At 38.3% G+C, this 22,090-nt stretch overlaps 1 protein-coding gene across 2 annotated transcripts in view; it reads left to right on the top strand.

Annotated features, from left to right (window-relative positions):
• PLPP1 (phospholipid phosphatase 1) overlaps positions 1 to 22,090 on the top strand; it is a 67,210-nt gene that overhangs the window by 29,537 nt on the left and 15,583 nt on the right. Inside the window, exons 2-3 of one of the 2 annotated variants that reach the window (XM_082075623.1) lie at positions 413 to 564; positions 3,597 to 3,877. In XM_082075623.1, coding sequence (XP_081931749.1) covers positions 413 to 564; positions 3,597 to 3,877 — 433 coding nt within the window. The remainder of the gene's footprint in view (positions 1 to 412; positions 565 to 3,596; positions 3,878 to 22,090) is intronic. The other variant, XM_082075622.1, reaches the window with a different exon arrangement.

A 22,090-nucleotide genomic window follows, 5' to 3' on the forward strand; every position in this document is an offset into this window, starting at 1 on the left:
TATGCTTTTCTGACGTCCAAAGCTGTCCAGAGAAGGTATAAAGGGGCAACTCTTGCTCATTGGAATAAAAGGACTAGTTGATAATAGTGGTAATCGTGGCAGTAGCTCCAGACTGAGCAACTCAGTGATTGTCACTGAACTGTTTACTCAGTCATGGTTTCGGCATGCTTCCGGACTCAGTATGCCACAAACGCAGAGGCGAGAGGAATCCTGCCCTGCTCTCCATCATTCAGCAGTCCTTCCTGGGAGCTGCACAGACAAGGCGGTGGTCACTGGCCGAAGGAAGCGCATCGCCCTCTAACTCGCTGCATGCCTGTTCCTCTTCATGCACTTCTCTTTGGACATGTCGGGGTATAATCATCACCACAGTTTGTGTTGCTTTTGTAATGTATTTTTTATTCCTTTTTGCTAGCTGGCTTGCCTTTTGCAATTCTCAATTCAAGACGTATCCCCTTCCAGAGAGGAGTTTTCTGTAGTGATGAATCCATCCGGTATCCATACAAAGAGGACACCATTTCTTATAAGTTGTTAGCAGGAATAATTATTCCTTTCAGTATAATTGTTGTAAGTTAAACTTTTCTTCATTGCATTTGATTTCGATGGGGGCTGGGGAAGAGGGAGGAGGGGCAAGCTGTTAATGCAGTCTTATAAAACTATATTCTGTAAGATTTCCCAACTTTTAAATAATGTATTTAGACCAGGTGCTAAAGGGGTAGAAATGGTGTTTTGGCAAGAATAATTAAAAGGTTTTATTTAATTGAGGTCAGACAACTAGAATTATAGAACAGAGAAAGAATACCTTATAACTATGGTGGCATATTTTGTAGTCTGAGAGATAAAAACTTCTTCCCTTACCATATCAATTAAGAATAACATTAACATATTTTAAATTACTGTCTCAAGCTATTCTGTTTTGTGAGCTACTACTTTCATCTCCCTCTTTGACCACAGCTCCTTGCTCAGCTGAACTGGGTCAAGCATATAGTGACTCGGTATCCTTAAGATTTAATTACATGCTATCAGCTGAGCTAACCTAATAGCTTACTATCGACAAAAGGTGAGGTCTCACTATTGCCCTGTCCCTTGCTACCTCTAGTGGCTTGTCCGAAGCAGGGTAAGCTAGTGAAATTCCTTAACCTGGCAGAAAACAGCAGCTTTCTTTGAGGCGGGCTAAGTGAGACGGGTCCTGGAAGAATACATATAAGTTCTGAGGCAGGAGCGGAGAGGAAACTGGACCTCCTCATCAGTAGACTATTTTGTGTCCTAAGTCTCACAGGGCTGCGCTCTAGTTCCAACAAAGTCCCTGTCCAGATGTGCTAAAAAGCTTCAGACTCCTCTCATGGCTCTGTGTTGGATGACATCCAAGTTCATCAGAGCTATGTTTTGAGCAGAGTTTAAACTCTTATATGCCAAATAAGATTTTTGGGTGTATAAATATTTATCCAAGTATATTTTGGGAATCAAAGCTAGGAAAGGAGCAGCTAAATGTAAACCTCAGTATTGGCCAGCTGTTTCTCTTGGTTAATGGGTTAAAATCAAGAGGGATATTATTGCAATATAACTCTTTCTTGTGTAAGGACAGCATGGATTTTTATCTAGGTTCCAACATAAAGATCCACTTGTAGCTTATGTTTGGTCTTGGATGGTGCTTTTTTTTTTTTCCCAACAGTAGAAATGTGGGGCTGGGAATCAAAACTGTGATTTACCGAGTCTTCTTGGAAAAAAACTGCTTCCAAAATTTACAGTAATAATTCTGGAGCACGTGGAACTTTTTTTGTCCATTCTATTAACTTTCAAGTGGTTTGTGCTAAAATTTAGATCCTGCCTTTTAAGATAGGACTGTTTTTTTTTTTTTAACCTTCTAACTACCACTAGTAGTCAATATTGCCCAAGAGCAGCAGTATTTGGTCACGACTTAAGTCCATCTAGCTTGTTACCTGATTTCTAGCAGTGGTTAAAACACACGAGTGAGGAAGAAGAGAACAGAATAGGCAAAGATTGATGTTTTGCCCTCAGTACTTTGCTACCAGCTGTTTGCAGCTCAGGGAATTCCCAAGTCAGAAAAGGCTTTAGTGAATATAGTAATTTTTAATGGATGAGTTTATCCAATGGATGAATTTATCCAGTCTCCATATGTGTGTATGAACATTTAACTGAAAAAAACTTACCTTAGCAACATCAGAAGCCATCTTTTAGTTGTGAAATAAGGCTTTTCTGCCAAGATTGCTTTTATGTCAAATGATAAAAGCAAATGTGGGTGTCCTTTATTCAGTGGTCAGTCAGATTATCAAAGATGAATACTCCTTTATCTGCATCCAGTGAAGCAGCTGCATTGACATGACTTAACTTTTTATCCCCTCAACTGAGATAGGTGACCTTCTTGCAGGTTTTGCAGCAATGTTCTTTAAAAGGGATTAATTATTTACCAGTCATGGCTGTGGTGTTTCTGCTCAACTAGATTCATTAGTAGATTATTCTCCAGGTTAGGTAGATTCTGTATAAGAGCTTACCAGCATCTACTTGACTGAAAACTTTGTTAGCTTTACTCTATGTTCGGCCGTTTCTCTGCTTCAGTCCATGTTTCAGTGAGGTGCAGAGTGTAAAACTTCAGTGTCACCCATCTGATGGGATTGTCTGTTTGCCTTAATGTGCAAAGCTGCTGACAGCTACTTTGTCTGCCCAGGTGTCAGAATGTCTGATAACCGCTTCCTTCACCAAAGCTCTGCTTTGCTGGGATCCTGGACATGTCACTCTCAAGTGACAGATTGAACCACTGTTCAATCTTTACAGGATTTTTAAAGATCCCTCCATGAATGCATACAGCCCCCCACCCATCTGATCATCTGTATGAGCTTTCTGCACAAAATGGAATAATCTGGTTCATATCCAGCCTTGTCTGGGGTGAAGTTTTGTCCTTGGTTTAAGGAAGCTCTTACTTTCTGCAAAAGAAAGTTGCAGGAAAACAAAACTAAATCTGCTTTCCTGTTAACACTTAATGCACACTTAAAGCATATACTTCAAACATGCAGGGTGAAAATCCTTGGAAAGACCTCAGTTGTGTCTGTCTCTCCCTACTTTCGTTATGGGTTTTTTTGGCCCTAAAGATTTTAATTTTCTGGAGGAACAGGTAATTCCGTTGTTTAAATAACTGACATTTTACATCCAGAAATGAACTGTGGACCCTTCAGAACAGTCTTTGGCTTCACAAGAACCCCAACGATTTTATGACGAAACAGAAGAATTTTGCTTAGCAGAAGTTCAGCTGAAGAAGACTGAATGTGGAAAAAAAAGTTACACTGGATAAGATATTTCTAGCTAGGACCATGTCAAATAATGAGATCTTTATTCTAATAAATATTCTGAAAATCAATAATACTAAGTTCAAAATGAAGCAGGGTAAGGTAAAAGGCTTTTTCTTCTACATAAGTGTGTAAAGTTAGGGCATGGTTACTGCTGACTCTTGGAAAACTTAAATTTGCAGCCTTATGTTTATAAAAAGAATTTCTGAAACTACATATCTGAGTATTAACAACCATGGAGTATTATCTTATTAAGCTATTATCCTTCTTTAACTGTTGTCCTTATTTCTCTTTCAGATAATCCTAGGAGAGACTCTCTCTGTCTTTTATAATAATTTGCACTCAAATTCGTTTATCAGAAATAACTACATAGCCACTATCTACAAAGCCATTGGGACCTTCATTTTTGGAGCAGCTGCCAGCCAGTCGCTGACGGACATTGCCAAGTACTCCATCGGCAGACTGCGCCCTCACTTCCTCGCCGTGTGCCAGCCTGACTGGGCGCGAATCAACTGCAGTCTCGGGTACATCGAGAACTTTTCTTGTCAAGGGGATAAAGCAAAAATCAATGAAGGAAGGTGAGTCCAACTAACCCTTATATGCTTGGCTGTAGGACCTGGGTTTTTGTTTGTTTTTTTGCTTGGGACAATGAGTTTGGTATTGCTACTGTATTTTTTGTGTGCTTCTCTTAGAATAAATTTCTTCTAACGAGTGTTAAACTTAGAGCCCTGTCTAGACACTGGGATATTTTTCTATTCAATTAATCTACAGAAGGATGCATAAGTTACTGTGTATTCATTTATGTGTGTGTTGTGTTTTTGTTTTTTGGTGGTGTTTTTTTTTTTAATAAAAAGTCAGTGATGTTCAGTTTTGATTAGCTTTTATTTATTTTTTCTAAAATGTCTGTACATCCCAACAAAGAGAAGAATTTGAAGTCTGCCTTCAAAATTGCATGTGGAATAGCAAGGAAAACAGTTCAGATTTAGAATGAAAACAAATAAAAACTGGATTTATCCATATAAAAATATGGAGGACTTTTAAGATATTCACTCTACACAGTTGTGTCATTATTAGGCATTTCATACCTTAAATACTTACCTGCCAACTCAATTGCAAAAAGATAACAGGGAAACAAAACGAAGCATCTCTCACATTGGAGTTTTATCACTGTTATAAACAACATTTGAATGCCCTTGGAAATGCTGAAGTACATTCAGAATAATTTCTGGTGTTAGAGTTGTTTGAGCTCCCTGAAAGCTGAGCTTTAAAGAAACTCCTTGCCAGTCTTTGTCCAGACCTATGTACCCTCTCAGCTAAAACTTTGTGTGTGTGGTTTTTAAATACATGTGTAGGTTTTGCTCGCTGTCCTCTGTGCTCACTTGCTCTTCTAGCATGTGTCCCCTGTGGATCTCCCAGTAGCATGCATGGACACCTCAGTAGCTGCAGGAAGATGTTGCATATTGGTGTGGTGGGGGACCAGGTCTGTCCTCAAGCTCTGCACAGCAGCTGTTCAAAGGTGCCAGCAGCAGTTTGTATTTTGAATGGCTGTTGGTGATAGAGGAGCAAGTACACAGTAACAGATAGGCAGTATAGCAGATAGTCCTCAAATGAGCAGAACTTCAGGTAGTAAGTAGACAAGCTGTTGTGTGAGAGATTGAATTAGTGTGCTTCATGTTCAGCTCTTTTTTCTTTGTATTGCTAACCTCCATAATTGTGCTTAGAACACTCTTATTTACTATTCTAAGCTATTCTAGACACTGATTATTGGATTGACTTTCCTTTCCTGTGACAAGCTCTGTAGAATCAGAATATCCGCTAGTAAGGTATGACTTTTATCTCTGTTCCAATAAATACATGATGTGTGTCTGAAGACTTGTAATGGTCGCTTTCTATATGACTATCAACTTAAATTTGAAATAAGACAGTGTACAAAGGGGAGTTTTTCACAAAATGTAGAAAACAAAAAAATTATATGCAGCATGTCTGCCAGATTCTTAAATGTTACTGACTTCTCAAAGATCTGACTTGTAGTAGAACAACCTGAATAACTGAATTAAAGATGACACTAACCCCCCCACTAACACGACAGATTATCTCAGTTTTAGTGTGGTAAGATAGCAGAAGTAATGGCCAGAAACTGACTCTTTAGAGAAGAAAATAAAATTGTAACTTATAATGGAAGAGAGGGGAAATACTGATTTCGTTGTCTATTACATTGTGGTGGGGGTAAACACTTTTGACTTTCACTTCAACTCACCAAAAGTAGTATTTCTTATTCTTTCATATGGAAGATACTTGTACAAGTTTCAAATGGAATGAGTCTTTAAACAAAAGTGCACACCTTCAGGTGCTTTGTGAAAGAGAATGGTGTGGCTTTCGGCATGACACTGTGGGGTCAAAATTCAAATTGGGCATAGATCTGAGTCTTCAGCTGAACTTCCTCATGGGTCAAAAAGTATTTCTCAAATGCAAAGAGGGAAAAGGAGAAATTTTGAGTTGGTTATGATGACTAAAATGGTCCTGAAGTAAAATTTTCTGTTTTGGGGAGATGCTGAAAAGCAGAGTTATCTTCAAACAGGGAAAAAGATTTTTGTTGTTATGAGAATAACATGGGGGGCAATAGCATAGTAGTGATTTGGATTTTGTTCTTCCCAGTGCAGCTAGTGCTTTGAAGCCTCAGACTTCCATATTGGAAGCAAGATTTGTCTGTCATCTCTTATCTGATGAGCTGCTAGGTTTGTATTCCCAGCTACTGTTTTGTTCCCTTTTTCTGTTGTGCCTGTTGCTTCTTAGAAAATGATGTAAGAGGGCTCTCCTGTTTGGTCAAAGCTTGCCTTGAAGTGACAGCTTCCGTGTGAGCTCACCTGTGGTGCTTCCACTCTCAACTGAAGCTTTTCTATGCACAGGAAGGTGTAAACAAAAAGTTAGTGAGTGGTCAAAGAAGGGTAGATTGAAGTAGGACATTGTCCTGTACAGGTGGATGTCATGGATGCAGTGACCCCGTAAATCATTTTGGATTTCTTATGGAAATTGGACCCTACACCTGAAAGGTTGGTTTTGATGATCTTGGGTCATATACCTACATGTACCTTACAGGAAATAAGCCACTAGGAGGAGGGAGTTTGATTGCAGTGGGTTTTGCTGTAAGTTGAAGGAGGTCAGTAGGCTCTCGAACTGTAACCCAGAGGTGAATTTCTCAATCAGTTGGATGTAACTATTAGAGGCAAATTTATTATCAGCTGTCGTCGTTTGTATAAAATAATTACACAGGTAGAAATACCAAGAAAGAATTAACACAGGACAACCATAGTGTTGCATACAAAATCATATGATCTGAATTGAACCTGTTCTGTGTAATAATAGAACTTGAGGTTGGTTTTGAATATTTTTAGAGATTCATGCTCAGTTATACAGTCAAAAAAACTGATCTCTGTTTACTATTTTGTAATTCATACCAGGAAAACAACGATTCCAGTGTAAAAATCCATTGTGTGCCTCTGCTGTGCATATTGTAGACTTCTTTTTGTTCTTTCCTCCTTTCTCATCCCCCTACTCAAAGTATAAAATACTTTTAGTATGTGGCATCCCTGAGTAGATCAGAGCTCTGGGACTGAAATAAATAGGTGTGTGCTGAAGAGATGGATGTAAGATGGAAGTCTTTAAAGGATTCTTTGGAAGTACTGAAGTTAGGTAATCAACAATTGTTTCCATTTCCTTCTAATAATAAAACTGGAAGGTAAAACATTTCAAGTAGTTTTTTATTTCTGTTTTTTCCCATGCAAAGATTAAGTAAGCTGTGGAACTCTGCAGTGCTGGGATATGTAAGTTTGTAGGTGGGTTCAATAAAACAAAACCCACACACATACAAAAGAAACAGAACACAAAAAAAACCCAAAACATTTGAACAAACTCCTGGAATAATAAAACCAAGAATATACTTATGTTTCTGGAATCCTGAAAGTGTTTTGGCTGTGGACTCTGTGTTCTGGCTAAGTATCATTGCATATTTTTTCCCAGTACTGTTTTATGCAGATCTGATGTTTGCAACTCTTTGCATTTGTCTGCTATGTTTTAACATGGGGAAAGATAATCTTTAGTCTTTATTGTTAATCAGTAACAGTAGTATTAAAATATGTGCTAAAATACATATATGCTTTAGCATGAATATGAATCAATACTTGGTTGTCTAAATTAAGAAAGTGCCTGTGGGTTTTGATTAGTGTAAGGTTTCACTTTCTAATCTGAGCTTGATAAGCTGGATCTTTCTGATTTAAGTATCTTGTTTGCTCTGTATCATGCTGAAAAGAGGCCTCTTCAGATATAAATAGCTTTAGTTTTTCCTTGACAACATTTGTACTGTGTTTGCACTTCTAGTACTACTGGTGGTCAAACTAAGCTTAGGATCACAATCAGTTGTGTGCTTAGTAAATCTCATTCAGATTTAAAAGATGCATGTAAGAGTTGGCATATATTATGTGAGACTATGTAGCCCTTGCAGATCTCTAAAATATGCTGGAAGTCACTAGTTATATTAAAAATTGCTAGTTAAGTATTAGCACTAGAAACTGTACTATTTTTCTGTGTCTGTTGGTAAGAACCCCTTATTCAGGCAGTCTTTGGCATGTAATTTAAGGTAGACACAGAAGCTGGTATGACCTACTTCACTGCAGTTTTCTGAGGGTGAATGCAGTTCTGTGTAAGTCATTCCCAAGGGTTTATGGAGGTGTTTCTAGGTTTGATGCCAAGTACTTGTGTGTAGAACTTTGTACTATTCTGTTTTAATCAATATTAAAAGAGTAGTAACTCAAACGTGTTTGGCCTGTGAAGGTGTTTTTTCATTTGAGTGTCAAAACAGCAAACTTCTCCTTAAAGCATGTAACTACTGTTGAGTAAGATACAAATGTGGGTTTTTTTGTTTTGTTTTTCCTAAACGTAGTTGCACTGACCAGAAGGGAACAGAACTTCTTACCATGTAGTTTCTTTACTGGGAGACAGTGGCTTGTTTCAGTGTTCTAGAGAAATAAGTTTGCTACATAAAGCAGAGGTTTTAGTGTCTATGAATGAAGAGAGATCAAAGGCAAGTGGCCCACCTATCACTAGTATTGGCAATTAGCATTTCACTTTTATTATACAAATGTATACGTCAATGCTGCTGGATTGCCTTTAAGGTACTTTAGTACTTACAAAGGTAATGACTTGCCAAATGGCTGTTTCCTTTTTCGAACTGGCCAAGTAGGGCTCAGTAAAATAGACAGGTATGGGATGCGAGTGAGCAGTCTCTACAATCTCTGATCTCTTCAGCTTTTGCAGCTCCCATTCGTGTTCCAATTCTTTCTTCTCATTTAGCTTGCTACTGCTTACCTTTGCCTGGCTTTGAGTTGGTTGGCAAGATTCACAAATTCCTTAGAGGGAAAGGACAGATGGTGACTTCTCCATTCCCTCTTGGTACCTAAGGGGTACTTCCCAAACCTGTCTGCTCCAGCCAGTCTGTGGCAGGTTGTTCCTGCATCCTGTCTGTTAGTTAGCTTTCTTGCTGAAGGAGTTAATAGAAACCACAGATGTTCAGCAGCAGAAGCTGTGAATTAATATTTTACTGTTCCTCTGGTGAGTGTACTTCACTGTAGCTGCTGGTTTTCTATCTGAAATGAGTTTGTAAGCAGTGAAGCTTGATTGTCTAGTAGAGTAACAAAGCAGAACATCAAGAGCTTCTGTTTTCCTCTAGTATATGAATTGTGGGATGAGTCTTTTAAGACCCTCAAAAAAGGCTTTGTTTGTGTATCTTAACACTTGATTGGTCTGGAAAATTTTTGGAGGCTTCTGGGACGAGGAGAAAAATAAACTATTTTTCTAGATACATGTAGATGTATTGTACTTCAGGGTGATGGTGATGGGGTGATACTAACTGTACTAATATATTATGTGACGATGTTAACTGGTTGCTCCTGACTCATTTTGGCAGTCTGGAGTTGCCAATCACACCTTGATTGCCTTTGTACAGACACTGGTAGATCCCTAGGTAGCAGGATCTGCAATCCAGGAGACAATCTTGAGTCAGTCCAGGCTGAACCTGGAAGAGAGGTCAGTCTTAGCTGTGTTTGTGAACTTGGAGGACCATCTTAAGCAACTGTCCCAAAGACAGTAAATGTGGCTTAAATAAAGAGTCCTGTCAATCTTCTTTATAGGCTTTTCCCTCCAGTTTTATAAAACTTTCTGCAGCAAGCAGGTAAAAACTAAAACAAAACCAACCCCCCAAGCACACCCCAAAACCCCCCACCCAAAATAAAACACCCCCCCCAACCAAAACAACAATTAAAAAAACACCCTACAAACCAAGCTTCTGGTATTGAAGAGTGTGTAACTGAAGAAACACTTGAATTTAATTTATTTTAATTTTTTTTTTTTTAATTCTCAAAAAACGTAGCAAGTGCTATATACAGCTTACAGTACTCTTAGAATCTAATTTAGGATTGTGCTGTCACTTTTGTGTATATATCATGTTATAAACTTGGCAGTACAAACAGCACATTAAAGCCTTGTGTTAAGGTCAGGTATATTGAATCTCATACTATTTAAACTTACATTTTATCCACAAAATGTTAAGAATAAATGTTGTGACATCAAATATACAGTATTAATACTCAGTGTCTTCTGAATAATGTCACAGGGTCAATAATATACTAGGGTGGGAATAAGTTCTAGTTACTGCTAGAGATGCAAATGTTGCCTTCCTAGAACTTTAAAACTTAAAAGCATACTTCCTTCAATTTTCTGGTTTTAGAACCATTTCCTGATGTACTGAAGGAAAAAAGTAGGTTTGTAATATCAGTACTCAATAAGGATTGTGAAACACAACTGTTACTAATGCTGTGTTGAACTTAAAACTTTTGAAAGCAGAAGTATTATAATTGTGTTGCTCTCCTCACTTGTTCAGTATACCTGACATGCTTGTGTGCAGAAGTGGTCACAAAAGTTTCTGAAACAGATACTAATTGGGACCAATCAATTTAGTGGTTAAAAATTTGAAGATTCGGTTTAAGTAAGTTCATAACCCAATTGCCAGGTATTACTTCATAGTTTTGGATTAACAAAAATCTATCTTTTTAATACTGTGTTTCAGGATGATTGTTATGTACAGATAATGATGAAAACTATTTAAAAACAAACAAACAAAACTTTCTATAATTTCATCAAAAAAGTATCAAATCATTTAAGAAAATAAACATGCAGGCTTCCCTTAAATGTTTTCTACCCTGTTGAGTATACCTTTAAATAATCTTAAAATTTTTTGTATCTTTGTCTTCCGAAATTTCCACTGGACCTTTCCTTATTGCTGAATTGATTTATTCCCCCTATTGTTAGTGTCCACATCATCTTGGAGACTATGGAGACTTTGTTACACTATGTAGAAATAATTATTTAAATACTTCTGGTATGTGGCTGGATGCTTTGGAAGCCGTGGTGTATGTACAAGAAGGAACCTCTGAAGGTCATCTTATCCAGCCTCCAGTTTAAAGCTGAGGTAGCTGTAGAGTTCTGACAAGCCCTGTGTATCCTGATTTCTTCAAGAGCTCTGGAGGTGGAGATTCCACAGCCTGTTGGAAAAATCTGTTCCTTCAGTCCTTCTTGCTCTTTTCCTACTCATAAGGGAGAACCTCTGCCTCTAAACAGCCTCATCATTGCATCACCTACCTTCTTCAGCACCACTGGGTGTAAGCCATCCAGTCTCATGGACTTTCAAGTCCAGTTTTATGTAATCTTGGTTAGATCTTTCTCGACTAGATAGTACCTCTCCTTTAAACTGTACTACCAGGCATGAAGACATGGGAGGCTGGAAAGATGTTATTGCAAAAGACTTCAAAACCTGAGGCAAAAAAGGCCTGAAGACCTTTAGCTTTTCTACACCCTTTGTCACAGCATAGATCACCACATGCATGGGCCCATGTGTCTTGCTGCTGTGGTTGAACACCTTCACACTGTCCTCTCTATGCTTCACTGCCTCCAGCCTTGCTCTTCCTACTTCCTTTGCTTGGGTGATATTTCAGTACTTGTCCTTCATGGGCAGCCTGTTTCTGCTTCTCATGACTCTTTGTGTCTGAGCTCAGTCAGATGTTCATCACTGAACTGAGATGTCCTCTTCTTTCTGCTTGTGTTCTTCTGCAAGGCAGTGGCATGTCCTTGTACTCTGAGGAGGTTGTCCCTGAAATGCTACCTTCTCATGGGTATGGCAACTGAGGCTGCTGCTGACATGCCCAGCTAGTTCATCCTTGCTCCTGAGTAAGATTATCAGAGGGCACTTTTCCTGTCAGGCCTGTCCAACAGCAACATCAAAAAAGCAATCTGTTGAATTGCTTGCACCATGACTTGTTGCCCTTCCAGCAGGTTTTGAGGCATCTGAATTTCTCTCAGATAAGCCTCTCTAGATGTGAGGTGCCTGAGATCCTGTGCCTCCAGTCTCTAGAAATTTTGATCTGTACTTCAGTGTTGGAGATGCCCAGTCTTAACTACTGGATTGTAATGTATCCTGGAATTGTTCTCTTCTCCCTTTTGTGTACATCAGTTACTAACCCTGAAAGGAAAACTTAGCAGGTCTTTGTATTCTTCAGCCTTGGGCAAGACTTGAACACCAGCTTCCAGACATCTAAGTGAACTTCCTCCTTGCTGAGCTTCTCTATTGACTTTGCATCTCCTCTTTATGCTTGTCCAGCTGTACCTTACAGTGAGTTAAAAGGACAAGGATTGACATATGGTTTAATTTTTTGAATGCTTTGATTCAATAACTTTTATTCTAGAGCTTGTTTATAGAGCTCTCACTTAAGGTGCAGATTTGGAGGTGTTCCAGTCTTTTTGTCTCTTCAAATGTACCACTGAGGTATTGTTAGCTTGTTTCTGTTCTTCTGTTGAGATGTAGGTAAGAGGCCTTTCTGCCTGGTTTATATGTAAGATCTGCTTCAAACTGGATTTTATAATTACCAGATGTGTCCCTTTGCTATGGAACGTTACTGTCATTTTGGACTGCAACTGAAATATCTGGATTGAATTTCAGGTTCAGATAATTGCTGGGTCCAGCTTTTGGGTTGTGTGTGGGGGTTTGGTTTTGTTTTGTTTTTTTAATAAGATTTATAAGTCTTCCTGAATGCAGTTCAAAACTTTCCTTCACATTTTTGAAGCAAATATTACCACCAGTTCCATAACAAAGTGGTTTCAGTGTTGTACAAGACGACAGTTCAGGTTTCTTGTCCTGAAAGTGGAGGGGGCAGTGTTCATTAGAGCAGAAAACTGCCTGTATCAAACATCTCACCCCCTACTTTTCTTTTATGCTCTTTGAAATAGAGAAGGCAGAAGTATTACACACATGTAGAAATGCTCTATAATTTTCAGGTAAACCAAGCAGCTTTTTTCATTCCAGCGATGTAAAGTGCTTAATTATCATGCTGCTGGTCTGGGACACAGAACAGTTGCTTCCATTTTGCAGATGGGAAGGCATAAGCATAACATGTTGTTCCTTGGTTAACATACTGCAAAGCTGGGAGTAGAAAGTAGGGGTTCAGATGTTTTCCTCAGAAGGATGTGAGAATGTAATTGTAAACAGTCATAACAGATTTGCCCCTTAAGCAAGAAGTTTTAGCTATTATAGCAGGTTTCTAAGTAACCAATTAAAGTGTGTGAGTATTTTGCATACTCACATAATGTCTATAACCCCCGTTTCTAAGCAAATAGAAGGTGGTGCAGATGATGTGCTAATGAGTACGGACAGTGGATGTACTTAAAAGTGGTGGTTGCCTCACTCCTATAGTATATATTAAAATGAATTTGCTGTTTAAAGTTTTTTGTAGCTGAAGCTTAAGTCATGTTGCAAATCAGTTCTGAGGGCATACTTTAATTTTTGAGAGCTTAAGGATCAAATTAGAACAAAATCATTTTTTAATTAATTGTTCCCAAAATCCGTGTTCTCCCTTAACAGGACAGCTGAATATGAAGGAGGATGAATGGAGCAGCGGTATGGGTATTCAGGATGAACTGGATGCCAGGACATTTATTTAGGCTGATAATGTCTTTCTCTTGTAGTCATGCTAAATTTGGCTGCCATATGCAGTACAGTTTGATTTGTCCTGTTGCTTTCACACTGGTTAAACTAATTCCCACCAGCACACATTCTTGTGCAGTGTAAGGTATTTTTTTCTGTGTATAATAGTCTTGGGTGTGTGCTGAAGGGCTCTTAATCTACCTGCTCTGCCTTCCTGAATTTACTAGAAATTTCTCTTGGATGCAGTATTTATTGTACTTTAGTTGAGCGGTGCAGGCTTGTCACAAATATTTTTGTTAGATATCATTTCTTAGCTTTTTTACTGACAATGAATGTTGGGGTGGGACCTGAAATTCCATAGTCCTGGGTTTGGAGCAACTTTGAAAACCTGGGTACTAGGGAGATCCAAGAAGCTGTCCTTTCTGTTTTATTCATCACCTCAGTGAGCACATGCACAAAAGTGCAACCTTTGAACCTGAAGTGGTAAATATTAAACCATGTTGTACAAGTCTGGCTACTTCAGAGGCACTCTGTCCAGTCTGAACTCTGTTAGGCTCCAAAGCAGACCTATGCATCCCTGCTAGTTGCTTAAGTGTGTGTGAAACACTTTCTCTGAAGTTGAGTTTAACTTTGAATAGTTGAAGGTTTCTAATTTGAGTCTGTCACTTCATTCTGTTTGTGGTAAGAGAATAACTTAGCTGTTAAGTGTCATATTATAATGTTATTAGTAATGTACAGATTCATATCACAACTCAGATGTCTAAAGGAAAAAACATTTCCTTACTTCAGTTGATGTATTGTTCCCATGCTGACTGCACTCTAAACAAGCTGTGTTTAGCCTGCCATTGCAAACTCAAAATGTAATCTTCAAAGAAGGCATTAGGAAATTAGAGCTGACTGTTTTGACCTTGATAATTTATTTCAACACAATTGCCAAGGTGGTGCCCTTTGCCAGTGATTTGCCAGGAATTGTATTTCAGCTTTGTTTAGAGGTCTTTTGTAAGTCATGCTGGTGTGTGCCAGTGGGTGCAGCTGAATCACTCAGCAGTTCCAGTAGCTACACAACTGTGCTAGATGGCTGGTATGGGTCTGACCTGTGTAGCTTTGCTTGAATTTCAGTCAAACTTATTAAAATCTTATGTTTTCTGTTCTGTCTACACCTTCAAAACTCTAACTGTTTTAAAAAACAAGCAAACCCAAAACAAAACCCTCACAAAATTCATACATTACTTTCTTACATTTTAATCAATACTTTCATTCTCCAGTTTCATTAGATAGCCTTTCCAGTTGGTTTTCTTTGGAATTTTTAAGCCTAAGCCAAGAGACACAACATTTGCTTTAAGTTAACCCATCTCTCTTAAACAATTGTTCCTCTCTCTCCTTTCCTTCTCCTCTCCTCCCTCCCTCTCCATACTGGGAGAATTTCTATGATGAACAATTATTTCGCATTAACATACCTTAACTTGTATGAAATGTTCCAATATTTTCTTTTGAAACGTCTTCAAACTTTGTCAAAAATCAGACTGCACTTAAAACATAACTAAATGGAATCTAATCTGGCAGTTTTTAACAGCATAATGAATCAGAAATTTCTCTAAAGCTGCCACAGATTAATCAGCTACATGTTTGCTTGAGGCATACTTGTATGTTCTGTAGAGCATTCTGATTATTTCTGTTGTTGACCTTCTAACCATCATCAGACGCTAATTTAGTAGTTTTCATTTCTGGAAAGATATCTGCAAAAAATAATTTCTCAAGGAGCTTGGATATCAAAGCACTTCAGAAGGGATGAATGGAAGGTCACACGTGTGTACTATTATTCAGATGGTGCAACTTTTCCCGTAAATGCTGTTTGTCACTGTTCTGTCATTACTGTTATTCAACATGTAACATGGCAGATTGGGAACATGTCCAGTCCCAATTAAATTATTCACCACTTCTGGAATTGAAGCTTAGTCAGGACACCTACGCTTAATTTTACATGGAAGGAAAAAGCTGAAATATGGTAGTGAATAAGAGGCTTTTAAATATTTAAACTTTAGAAGATTCTGGGCTACATTCATAGTGAAATGGGGCTGTACTTGGTTTAGAAGCAAAAAGAGCTGCCTTTGCTAAAGAAGTCAGCTGGCAGTAGGGAGAATCAAATCTGAAAGGTGAACATGCTGTAACCAATTGTGATGCAGTTCTGCAATCTGGATCACATTTCCAGTCTTACATCTCCTTTGCTCAAATGTGAACTGGCCCTCCTCAGTGGTGATGGTGATGGATAATACTCCTTTTCATAACAGGAAACAAAAACTCTTCACTCTTTAATGGTTTTTAAAAGCTGTGCTTGTAGTCTATCTGCTATTTCAATAGATTTTCATGCCTAAGTTCATTGGAAATCATAATTGGTAACTTGTGTTCAGTACAAAGGAAATTATTTGGAAGCTAGCTATAGCTAATCAAGTAGGTAGATATATTAGGTGGTGCAAAAGTAATTGCAGTTTTGGACTGTTGATTTTAAATCATTATAACTAGGCTCAAATACATCTTGATTAATCAAAATAGGAACCATTACAGTCAGCACATTTTTGCCAACGAGAAGTTTGTTCATTCCTATAGCATAAAAATCCATGCTTTGGGATTCGATGAACTCTTGGAAAGCATTTTCTGCATCCTGCTGGTTGTGGAGAGGTATTTTCCCTGCTAAAAGTTGTCGAGATGCTTGAAGAAGTGGTAGTTGGTTGACAAGAGGTCAGGTGAATATGGCAGATGAGGCGGAACTTCGTAGCCCAATTCGTTCAACTTTTGAAGTGTTGGTTGTGTGACGTGTGGTCAGGCATTGTAATGGAAAAGAATTGAGCTCTTTCTGTTACCAATGCCAGCATTGCAGTTTTCAGTGCATCTCCTCGATTTGCTGAACATCCTTCTCAGATGTAATGGTTTTGCTGGGATCCAGAAAGCTGTAGTGGATCAGACTGGCAGCAGACCACCAAACAGTGACCGTGACTTTTTTTGGTGCAAGTTTGGCTTTGGGAAGTGCTTTGGAGGTTCTTCTCGGTCCAACCACTGAGCTGGTTGTCGGCAGTTGTATAAAATCAGCTTTTCATTGCATATCACAATCTGATTGAGAAATGGTTTGTTGTTGTTGTTGTGTAGAAGAAAAGAGAACACTTGGAAACAGGGATTTTTTTTTTTATTTTCAGTCAGCTCATGAGGCACCCACTTAGTGAGCTTTTTCACCTTTCTGATTTGCTTGGAATGCTGAACAACCGTAGAAGGTTGACACTGAGCTCCTCAGCAGCTTCTCGTGCAGCTGTAAGAGGATCAGCTTTGATTGCTCTCAATTAGTCTTTGCCAGCTTCCAATAGCCGCCACTATGCTCCTCATCTTCAAGGTTCCCATCTCCTTTGTGAAGCTTCTTGAACCACTGCTGCACTGTACGTTCATTACCAGTAGCTGGGCCAAATGCATTGTTGATGTTGCAAGTTGTCTCCACTGCTTTACAATCCATTTTGAACTCCAGTAAGAAAAGCACTTGAATTTGCTTTATATCTAAGCTCATTTCCATAGTCTAAAAGAAATACAAAATAACCAACAAGTAATAAGTAGCAAAAAAGGCAAAAAGTACTAAAATTATGCATAACATAACTGCATTTAAAAATGTATTACCATATATATCAAACAGCAAATTTCAACAATGCAAAACCTGCAATTTCTTTTGCATCAACCTAATATCTTCTTATTCCTGGCAGAATTTCACTGATTTGCAGAGCTTATGTCCAAGTTAATAAAAGCAAAAATTCTGTTAATATGAAACTTTGGACACGTGTGTAACTGTGCACTGCTCAAATGCGATACTATAGAAACTGAAGTCTCCTTAATGCCGACAGTTCTCCTGCTGCCCCCTTCCCTTTTTGTCTTTCGAAGACGACAAGAATCTGTTGGGGTAAGGGTTCTGCGCACTTGCCAAGCACTTCATGCCCAGAGCAGTTCCTTAAAAAGGGAATAACAATCAGATCCCTGATTTAACAGGGATTATCTTTTTTGTTCTCATTCTCTTTACGTAAAGTGATAATAATGCTCCTGTGAGTCCGAACAGTATTATGTGGATAATGCGTGCAGACATGGTTAACGGAACAGAAGCCTGTAATCTGATGCATGTGAGAGCAAACTGGTTAGTCTTTAGAAATGTTGGTTTAAATGCCCCTTGCTGCTATTTTCACTTTTACCCTTTCCTGAGAGGGGATTACTAGGAAGGAGAAGTAAACAAAGTCCTGACTTTTTTTTTTTCTATTGGAGAAGGCTAACCAGAAGTGTTGTGGAAAACTGAATTTTCCTTTTGTCCAAGTTAAATTGAGTGATAAAGTCAAAACTGACAAAAGGTAACTTGCTTTGTTGTGGTTTTGCAATGTGCATGTGGAATGCCATTGCAGAGTACCAGTTGGTTGGACTTTGTAATATCGAGAGTTCAGAACATACCTGTTCGTGTGGTTTGGGTGCCAGGAGTTGGTAACTTCTTTCTCCCTAGGTGAAACTTTTTGACTATTTGGAAGTTCAAGATGCAAGTTGACTGATGCTCATTCAAAACAGAAAAAATAACTGGAGGAAGAGATTTTTCCTTATTGGTTATCCTACAGTGAAACTTATTCTTCTCGCAGTTGCTGGTACAAACGGCTGCTGACAGGTGCAGAATAGCTAGCTAACTAGTCATTGCCCAATTAGTTTGTTGCAACAGTGTGTTACACTATCTGCATACTAGTATGTATTGTGAGATACTTCAATTTTTGGAGAGCAAAGAAAACTTCATTTTACAAAAAGCTTCAAAATCTGAAAAACATAGCAGTGAAGACAATCCTTGTAGTATTCATAACTGAGTTAAACCACTTCATGTTGATTCTGAGCTCAGGAAAAGGTTACTTTATACCCATTACTTGCACTGTCTGCAGGGATTGTTTCATAAGGATGGTGGGAAGAGAAAAAGGCTGCCTATTTCTTCCTAGAACCTGCTAGGTCTGTGTTATGTCAGTAGGATAAACAGGGAACTTTCATTTTCATAAATTTTTAAGTTAAGCATATGGTAGGATAGCCTGTAAAAGGAAAATTTAACTGTCTGCAAAAAGCTTGGCATAGTCTCGCGTGTATGAAGTGTCAGCATTTACTAAGTTTTCTTACTATCTGCCACTACTTGAAGTAGAGCTGAGTGGATCCTACCTCTCAGCCCAAATACGATCAGGGAATTGTGCAAGACACTTATTAATTAGGAAGTCTCATGTTGGAACACTTTTGTCGGTAAAATTGCCTAGATGAGGATCAGTGAATTGGGAAGACTGAGAGCTTTTTTCTCTCTGTAAGAGTAAGGCTTTGTACTGAGGCATGTGTTTAAGTACTGGCAGAGAAGGAAGAAAGTAGAGAAACTGATAATACTGTCTTCTTAAAAAAGAGTTTGAGTAGTTGCTGATAGTGTTAAATAGATGACCTCCTTGTGTGCTTAGTTAAACATTTCTTTGCAATAATCACAGAAGTGCCTAATTTCAGAGTCCTCAAACCTTTCAACCCCCAATGATTTTTGAAGTTGTTCTTGTGCAAGTCTAGCACTTGACAGAAGAGCAGCTGCTGTGAAAACATGTTGATGGCTGAATGCAGAGAACATTGACTTAAAGAATATGGTCTTTCAGCTTAAGCATAGGACTAGCACTTTATTAAACCACGGCCCTGTGGCGCTGAAATTCTGGGACTATTTCCATGAGAAGCATGTGTAGCTCTCTGGCTTACTGGACACGTGCTGAGCGGCAACTCTGTCTGGCAGTCGTTCCCCTGCAGATCAATGGAACAGGTAACATGAATGTCAGTGGAAACTGAGTGAGACCTGGAGAATCCTGAGAACTTGAGGATAGAAAGGATTTGCTGGCTAATCCACTGCGTGGTTTTATTAGCTTTGATGTGGCAGTGTGCATATAATGTTTTGCTGGGCCTCCTGTTTTTCTCTAAGGGATCATTCCATATTTCAGTAGTTCCTAAGATTCGCTTATCATTCAGCCTCTGCCACATTTATTGTAGCACCAAAAGATAGGCTTTTTTCTGATTTATCCGTTTCTAGTGTCGTTTCAAACACTTTAATTTCTCGCCATTTAATGTTACACTGTGCCATATGTTTTTAGCTATTTTGTAGTCTTGTGTCTCACTAAGGCTGTTGATTTCCCTGTCATACTCCTGCACTTCAGTGTCCTTACAAACACATTATATGGCAACATGACATCAAGCTTGTTTACTGAGCTCCAGTGTTCAGTAATTAACTTACAAAATAATGCACTTTATAAAATACTGCCAAGCAGAACTGACTGCTTAAAACAAGCTCTTTATTGCAAGTGACAGTGTAAGATAAATGATAATTTTATTTGCTGTGTTATGTTCCAGTTTTGTACTCCTATCAGGCAGGCACTGCTCCCTACGTTAAATTGTCTTTGTGAATAGAGAGAAATGTAACACAGTGAAATGGTTGTCAGTGTTTTATCTGAGATTTATCTGACTTTATCTTAGACTTTATCTGCAATTAGAAATCCTGGCTAAAGTAATGAGTGGTTGAGTTCAATTATTTCTTGTAGGAATTGTTTGTACTTTGATTATTTTTCCAGGTAATCTTTAAAAATACAGATGTAAAATAACAGACTCTAGTGACTAATTGTAATTGGTCTTATGGCACCTTTTTAAGGAAGCATAGCGTCTTTTTTTTTTTTCTTTTTCATAAGCCATATGAAATTTATGGCAAAACTGACAGTGAAACAGCCCTTAAATTACCTTGTTCTAAGACTTCTTTTAAGATGTCCAGCTTTACTGTATACATTGAAACCAAGAGTGTGTTAGACTTCAGCTGAGACCTGAAACTGGTTTCATGTTACTGTTCAAAGGCATTCTTCTAACTTGGTAGGACTATATTGCCCCAGTGGAAATAATTAATGCTTATGCTTTCTCCTGTTAAAATGAAGCCTCGTTCCTCACATCAGAAGTGATCTATGAGGTAGGTATTGATGAAGTAAACAGCATGGATTTATGCAAAGCTGTTCTTTTGATGTCTGACTCTGCTGCTTTGGAAAGAATCAAAACACGACATTGTACTAAACAACTCCATTTCATGACACCACAGTTTCACTGAGTACTGTTCTAATATTAACTTGAAAAAGTTGTCCTGAAATCTGATGTGCAAATTCCTAGTAGGATAATTTAGCCTTTCCTTCATTAGCAAAAAGTAGGGGTTTTGAGGTGTGCATGTGCCATTTTATTTACAAATGCATTTTCTTATAATGCTTCTGCATTCTTAGGACTAGTAAATACTGATTGAATTTTTTAAATTAAAATCTAATGGCAAGCCAGCACTTGCAGTATGATCACAAAGAAGCCTGAACTGCACAGGTTGGTTGGTTGGTTTGAGAGGCAGGACGTTCTCCTTACATTGGGAAGACATTGTGTGCTTAGGAATTGTTGGGAAAATTTTCCATTGTCAAACTTAGTGCTTTAAAGGGTTTGGGTTTTTGTTGTTTTTATGTGTTGTGTTGTTGCTGTTTTGGGGGTTTTGTTTGTTGGTTTGGTGTGGTGGGTTTTTTTTGGTGGTGGTGTTTGTTGTATTTTTGTTTTGTTTTTTGTGATATGTCCTTTTAAGAAGACTAGAAACAGCAGTATTGCCTAAGAAATATCACGGGAATTGCGCAGTGTACAAGTTGGATCAATACTTTGTCCCAGTTGTATTTCTGTGTACTTCATATGCTAAGCACAACCTTTTCAATCATGTATGGCATACATATCTATGCCTGATGAGAATGCATTCAAATTTTGTAATCCTCAACTTGGAATAAGGCATTCTTACTGTAACATTGGGATAATATATTCCTAAACCTAAGAATGGTGGTAGTCAACAACACTTATAAAATGGTATAGGAATCCCAAAAGAAACTGAGAAATTGATTTATTCCTTATCTCACTATTAGCCTTCTGAATTCTTTCAGTTGGCAATAGGTTGCCTTTAGGAATTGTGGCAAAAATCATTTTATGAACAGCAGGAATAGCTCCAAATTCAGTGGATAAAATATTGGCATAGGAGCCAGGAACTCCTTATTCTGTATCTTCTGCTGTGTGGAACAGCATACTTTGCTTTTGTGGCTCAGATGACATGTTTGTCTGAAAGACACAGAGCTCTTCTAAATGCTTATTGTATTGGCTTTCAGAGGGGACTCTTGCACAGGGGATATAACTGGGAAGAGTTACTAGAGTACTAAAGTGGAGAAGGGATGTCTAGCCAAAATGTAATCTTAATGCTTTTGAATTTTAAATATCTGAAGGTAACACATCGTCAGTACAGTTTTTCTATATAAGAACTGAATTGAGAAATACTGGCAGGGGTGTGAAAATATATATTATCGCATACAAGTCATATTATATTACTCTTTTCAAGATGGCTTATTTAGTATCTCTGAAACTGAAAGCTATTGGCAGTGCTTTGAATGAAATATAAACTGAGAACTCGAAAACCTATGGAGGAAATTTGTTGGGTTTTTTTCTGAGGTCTGATGCAGTTTCTTAAAGTTACACATGCAAATTGGTGCCGGAAGTTTTGCAGTTTCACTTGTGCACGAGATTGTTTTATTGCCTCCTTTGTGGTATTTGAGTGGTGAATGTTTAACCCAATCTTTCTGCACATCAGAGCTGCCATCATTACTCTCCAGAGAGCAGAAATGTTTCCTTGACTGGAATTTCCCTGGCCTCGGGCTCTCTGCCCGGCTTAGGCACCAAA

The sequence above is a fragment of the Streptopelia decaocto genome (assembly GCF_964273445.1).
Source record: "Streptopelia decaocto genome assembly, chromosome: Z".
NCBI lineage: Eukaryota > Metazoa > Chordata > Aves > Columbiformes > Columbidae > Streptopelia > Streptopelia decaocto.